This window comes from Larimichthys crocea, chromosome III (genome assembly GCF_000972845.2).
Source record: "Larimichthys crocea isolate SSNF chromosome III, L_crocea_2.0, whole genome shotgun sequence".
In the NCBI taxonomy this organism is placed as follows: Eukaryota; Metazoa; Chordata; class Actinopteri; family Sciaenidae; genus Larimichthys; species Larimichthys crocea.
The window spans coordinates 30,375,981-30,381,420 of record NC_040013.1 but is presented as its reverse complement, the minus strand read 5'-3'; the positions used below and the strand labels follow the sequence as shown (position 1 = coordinate 30,381,420).

General features: G+C 40.4%; 1 protein-coding gene across 4 annotated transcripts in view; it reads right to left on the bottom strand.

Moving 5' to 3' along the window:
* Positions 1-4,994, bottom strand: part of LOC104920268 (LMBR1 domain-containing protein 2-B) — a 10,806-nt gene extending 5,812 nt beyond the window's left edge. Inside the window, exons 1-9 of one of the 4 annotated variants that reach the window (XM_027277441.1) lie at positions 4,841-4,994; positions 2,953-3,173; positions 2,647-2,756; positions 1,687-1,785; positions 1,402-1,569; positions 1,086-1,296; positions 918-992; positions 658-762; positions 384-567 (exon numbers count right to left, since the gene is read on the bottom strand). In XM_027277441.1, coding sequence (XP_027133242.1) covers positions 384-567; positions 658-762; positions 918-992; positions 1,086-1,296; positions 1,402-1,569; positions 1,687-1,785; positions 2,647-2,756; positions 2,953-3,126 — 1,126 coding nt within the window. In that variant the 5' untranslated portion in view covers positions 3,127-3,173; positions 4,841-4,994. Of the gene's footprint in view, positions 1-383; positions 568-657; positions 763-917; positions 993-1,085; positions 1,297-1,401; positions 1,570-1,686; positions 1,786-2,646; positions 2,757-2,952; positions 3,174-4,668 lie in introns of all 4 variants that reach the window. The other 3 variants (XM_027277442.1, XM_027277440.1, XM_027277443.1) reach the window with 3 other exon arrangements.
* Between the last annotated feature and the right edge of the window lie 446 nt (positions 4,995-5,440).

Below are 5,440 nucleotides of genomic sequence, written 5' to 3'. Positions count from 1 at the left end.
ATCAATGATAAACTTCCATTATAAAGTCAATATTGAACTATTATATAAAACAAAATGTGCAAAAACAGTAAAACTTTAGTGCAATTCTATTTTTATTTTTCTATTCAATCAGGTAGTTCAGGTTTTTTATCTGTCAAACTGGGTCTTATAAGCTGGCCGGGATGACTGGAATTTAAAAAATAGCAGAAATAAAGATACAAAGGAACCACTATTAATGCGAAATTTGACCAGTGGTAAAAAATATATATTTCAAAATAAGCTATTAAAACGTCCAGTAAAGAACAAAGTTTCTCTATGAAATGTAGTGCAGTAAATCAAGTCTCACAGAATGGAAATACTCAGTCGGGAGCACCTTAGCAGATAGCTGAGTACTGTGAACTCACCCACAGTAGGAGAGTAAAGGAACCTATGGATCCAGCCTTGGTGGTGTGTTGAGGGGAGGCTGTGGACGAAGTATCGGACCGAGCTGCTCTGGCTTTTGGCGACATCTTCTAGATGAAAGGCCTCATCTAACAAGATAGACCACTGAACCTGAGTCTGATTGTGTCTCTGCACCGCAGTGATGACCTGATAGACACACACACAGACAATCAACAGGGTGATGTGTTTGCATTGTTTCCTTTAAAATCAGAGTGCAATGTTAAATGTAATAAGTACTTTTTTGTGAAGATTAATGAGGGATCTTTTAGTGGGAAGGACATTCTTTTCACCACCAGAGCTTTCTGCACGTCTCTCCATCTCTTCTCTGTAGTCAGCGGGACACTGAAATGAGAGGACACTGAAATGAGGACTGCCCCACATAACCTGACTGTAAAACCTGTGACATTAAACTGTGGATGTACACATGAAAAAAGGAAAACTTACATATGATTTTCTGAATTTAATCTAATAGACAAACCACTTCATGTATTTCTCACCTTTGTCAAAATGGTGTCCACACACTTCCTGAGACTGTGGTTGTACCTGACGGATTCATGGATGCCCGCCACATCCTGATGATAAGAAATATTTTTTCATTTTGAACATGTTTATTGATTTGTATACATGCAAAGTGTGTAGAACGAACAGTGTTTATAAAACCTCACCTCCATAACGTCTGCTAGGTTTTCCTCCGCCTCTACCTTCTCATTAGCCATTTTTGCTGCCTTAAAGTAGGTCTTGGCCAGCAGGTAACTTTGGGAAGATGAGCGCCAATAAGAACGCGGGATCTCCACCAGGCCATAGCCTAGCAACAGCACCAGAAGGAAGAGGCCCCAGGTATTAGCAGCTGTGATGCCGATAGTCTGAAGCTGTCCCCTGCACAAGTTTTACAAAGACAGATAAATCAATTCACTGACCAGTCTAAAAACACATCAGACTTAATCAGAGCTAGTCCCATTAGTCATTTAATGTTTGACTTACCATGAGAGTTTCCACTTCGGGTGAGCAGCCACATATATTAGCAGAGAGATGAAGATTAGGAGGTAGGTGCCATAATAGATTGCATTTTCAATGAGAGCCGTTTTCATCTTTCCAACTCTGGAGAAAGCTCCTGCCCGAGCATAAGACTGCATGAAGGGCAACAGCAGCCTGTATACAAGGAAACACACAACAATCGAGTCAATACCCAATCAAATAGTAACTGTGTGTGTGTGTGTGTGTGTGTGTGTGTGTGTGTGTGTGTGTGTGTGTGTGGCAGGATCCTACCAAGTAAGAAACTGGGAAGTCCAGTATACAACTCTCCAGAACACTGGCAGGACGCCATCTGGGATAAAACTCCATGGTTCCTCACAAGGGTTTGTTTTACTGTAACATACACACACAGAGAACAGAAGAATGTGAGCGTACAGCATCAAACACTTTGACCTGCAGGGAGGTGCATAGCTGTCTACCACAAAACACTGTATTTTTAGATACTAACACTTGGTGTCGCCAAATTTTTTTAGAAAATAATATTTCTTTAACATTAAGTAGTATCAATAATAACAGAGTGCACCCAGATTAAAAGGGGGCCGTTGGAGTGGAAATACATTGTTTCTGCTAAATTTTACAAATGTTATTTTTCAATTTTGAAATACTGTGAGCTCCATTTCGTTCAATTTCGTTTTATTAGGGAGGAGACAGAAAGCTCAGACGTGAATATCTCTAAACATGGAAAAGATGAGAGAGAGTGTCTGTAGACACTCTACTGCTGATGGACCACAACTACATTCTTATAATAAAATGAGGGAAAAAAATAACCTTTCACATAATCATAAACTGTAAAATGTCTGTGTGACACATTCAGAGTGAAAGAGAACAACTAAGACTGATAACAGCCACTGAGTGTATCAGGTCAGTTATTCAGAAAATACAAGTTGGCTTTTAATATGGTGTCATTAATTATTTAATCTACACAGTCTGACACAAACACCAACCCTTACAAAGTGAATATATAACAAATGTCATACAGTGAAAGATTTCTTTGATTTCAAACAATGGAAGCACATTGTGGAACCACACAGGGTGAATATCTGCTGTTTCGGATTAAAACTGCCCAATGTGCAATGACTGAATATTAGTTTTCATGCTCGAAATGGAAAACATATATTGTGTATCAAGTTGGATGACCTTGGAACACAATCTGAAGGATTACAATGCCTTGAAACAAGCCTTAATACAATTTACCTGACATTTGGATAAACAGAGACGTTGTCATCCGTCTGATTGGGATGGCTTGCTCGAGGTACAGGAGTAGGATGGTGTGCATTGTCAAGAAGACACTGCTTGTAGATGGTCTAAAAGAGGAGCAGAGTGTATACAGTCAGGCAAACACACTCCATGAAACACATGCTGAAGCCTATTCGTCACATTACAATAGTACAGGTGATATGCCGAAAGGGCAAGAGCAATGTAAATAAACACACAGCTCAACCTCACTCAGACAGATCATTCTCTGAAAATCAAAGAAAGACAGCTGCAATGTTTTCATACCGTGCTGACATCGAGAGGCAGGATGAAGACGATGAGGAAGCAGAGGTACCAGGACAGCAGCGTTCCCAACAGGACCATCCGCTGTTGCTTCCGCAAATCTCCATAGCGGTGGAGGAGGTACAGGGCCAAGAGGAAAACGACCACGACCACGACAGCCAACGCAGTGCCACTCATAGCGATGATTGAACAGACCGACGTCAAGGGCTCATGATGACAGACTACTGGAGGAAGCGAGAGAGAGGTAAACAGATAAGAGAGCGAGAAAAGAGGAGCTCATTGGACAAACTGCAAACAGATTGGATATCAGCTGTTATCTGAAGGACAGCAGGGAAAAACACTATGACATGAACACTCAGGGCAAAACACATACATGATACAGCAAGATACTGAGACAGATGTAGAAGAATGTCTATACTTTATGTTGTAGCACCTTTATTATCATATATATGTGACCGTGTGTATATTTTACTTTATAATTCACCATTCGGTAAATAAAGCTCTTGAATATATTTCATATATTGTTAAAGGCTTTTCACTCATTTCTGTAAAATACCAAAATCTGTAAGCGGACTCGACTTGTCCATCCGTCACAGTAAACATCAAATTATTGCTTTTTATTTTAATAAAAGTTACATTATCATTACACAAATGAGATGCAATGCAGTGCAACCTTTTTAAATTTGCATTCTGACTCTAACTGTGATCATTTATGCAAAGACTGACACAGTGCCTGACTTGTTTGTCCAGAATATCCCACAGATGTTCACGATGAACTCATTGTTGTGTTCCTCAAAACATTTTTTTTTTTTTTTGCTTTGTGGCACGGTGCATTATCCTCCTGAAAGAGGCCACTGCAATCAGGGGGTACTATTTCTATGAAAGGGTGCTCTCGTCAGTGGACAGGGGTTAGCATGGGCACCCTGACTGATCTGCAGCTATGCGGCCCTGTATGCACTGTATGCTCTGACACCTTTCTATGAGAACCAGCATTAACTTTTGAAGCAATTTGAGCTACAGAAGCTCATCTGCAGGACCACATGGACCAGTGTTGACCCTGTCACCAATTCACAGTTTTTCCTTCCTCATGGACCCCTGCAAGAGCTGCATGAGCTTATGCTTTGACTTAAGTTATCTAGCCATCCCAGTTTTGTACTTGTCAAATCCCCTCAACTATGGCAGGGGTTTACCTCGATAACTGTCATGTGTGGCTGCAGTACATATGGGATATGTGTGGAAATATGCTGTATTGGATGTGCATAATGCATCCATGTATTTATGTGAGGCTATGTACAGATACATTTACTTAAGAGGATAATAAAGTATTTATCTGAGCGGTCGATATCAGTGTATATGCCATAGGGAACCATATGTGGATGTCATATGTGGTGCTGATGTGGGCAGTGGTGATCAGATCAATCAAAACAATCATATAATCACACACTGAGGTTGGGAAATTGATGGAGAAGTCAGAGCATGCATTTGTAAATGGAGCCCAAAAATAAGAATGACTTGTCTTTATAAAGAGCCAAACACACAGTCATGTGCTTTCGTTTCGTGTTCAAACAATGGGCGTTTCAGAAACATACAGTAGCCTGTGGTCACTATCTATCGCAGCCATAACAGTGTCTTCCGTCTTTCCTTGCAGCCATGTCAAATGTAACTGAATATTATTTATTAGAGATGATTTAAGACCGATAATATATATTTTTTACTTACACTAGTTGAATGCAGGCCTCATCATTTTCTCGTCTCTCCTGCGGTCATATTAATCCCTCCACAAAAACAAATTCATACCGAAACCAGCTGTGGTCTGAGCTGTTGATCCGGATCGTCGGCTCACATAGACTCGGTCTGTGGTTACAGAGAGCAGAGCCGACGTGACTCTTACCTTTCCACTTTCTTCTCTCAGGCTGAGCTTATGAAACCGGTCAGATGTCTGAATAGCACACGGAGTTCCTCAGACGTGGAGCACCGATAAATAAACACAACCTTTGAAACTGCATTACGTAAGGGCCGTACAGCGTGCTCCCAATCTGTGGCGCCGCAAGGACTTCTGGGTATTGTAGGCGAGGAAAACCAGACGCTGTTGTAGTTCCACGGAATAAACACACAGGCCTGTTGCAAAATATTGTGACGGTGTAAACTACATTTGAATAAATGGCAAAAGTTTTGTGCATATATCGTATTTATTTTTCATTTATATGATGAAATACAAAGAAAAGTAAAGTACATTTAGTCAAGTATTGTAACTAGCCAGCTTTAGTTACAAGTTACTTTACAAATTAAGATTTTATAAAAGATTTTGTAAAAATATGTTGTACTGTTATGTGCCCTGTGATGAGCTGGTAACGTGCCCATGGGGTGCCCAAAGTCAGTCGCCCCAGCATGGTGACCCTGATGAGGATAAGTGGTTACACTTAATAGAAGAATGGATGGACTTTAAATAAAATGTGACGCTTTGCAAAGGACCAAACATTTTATACAAGTA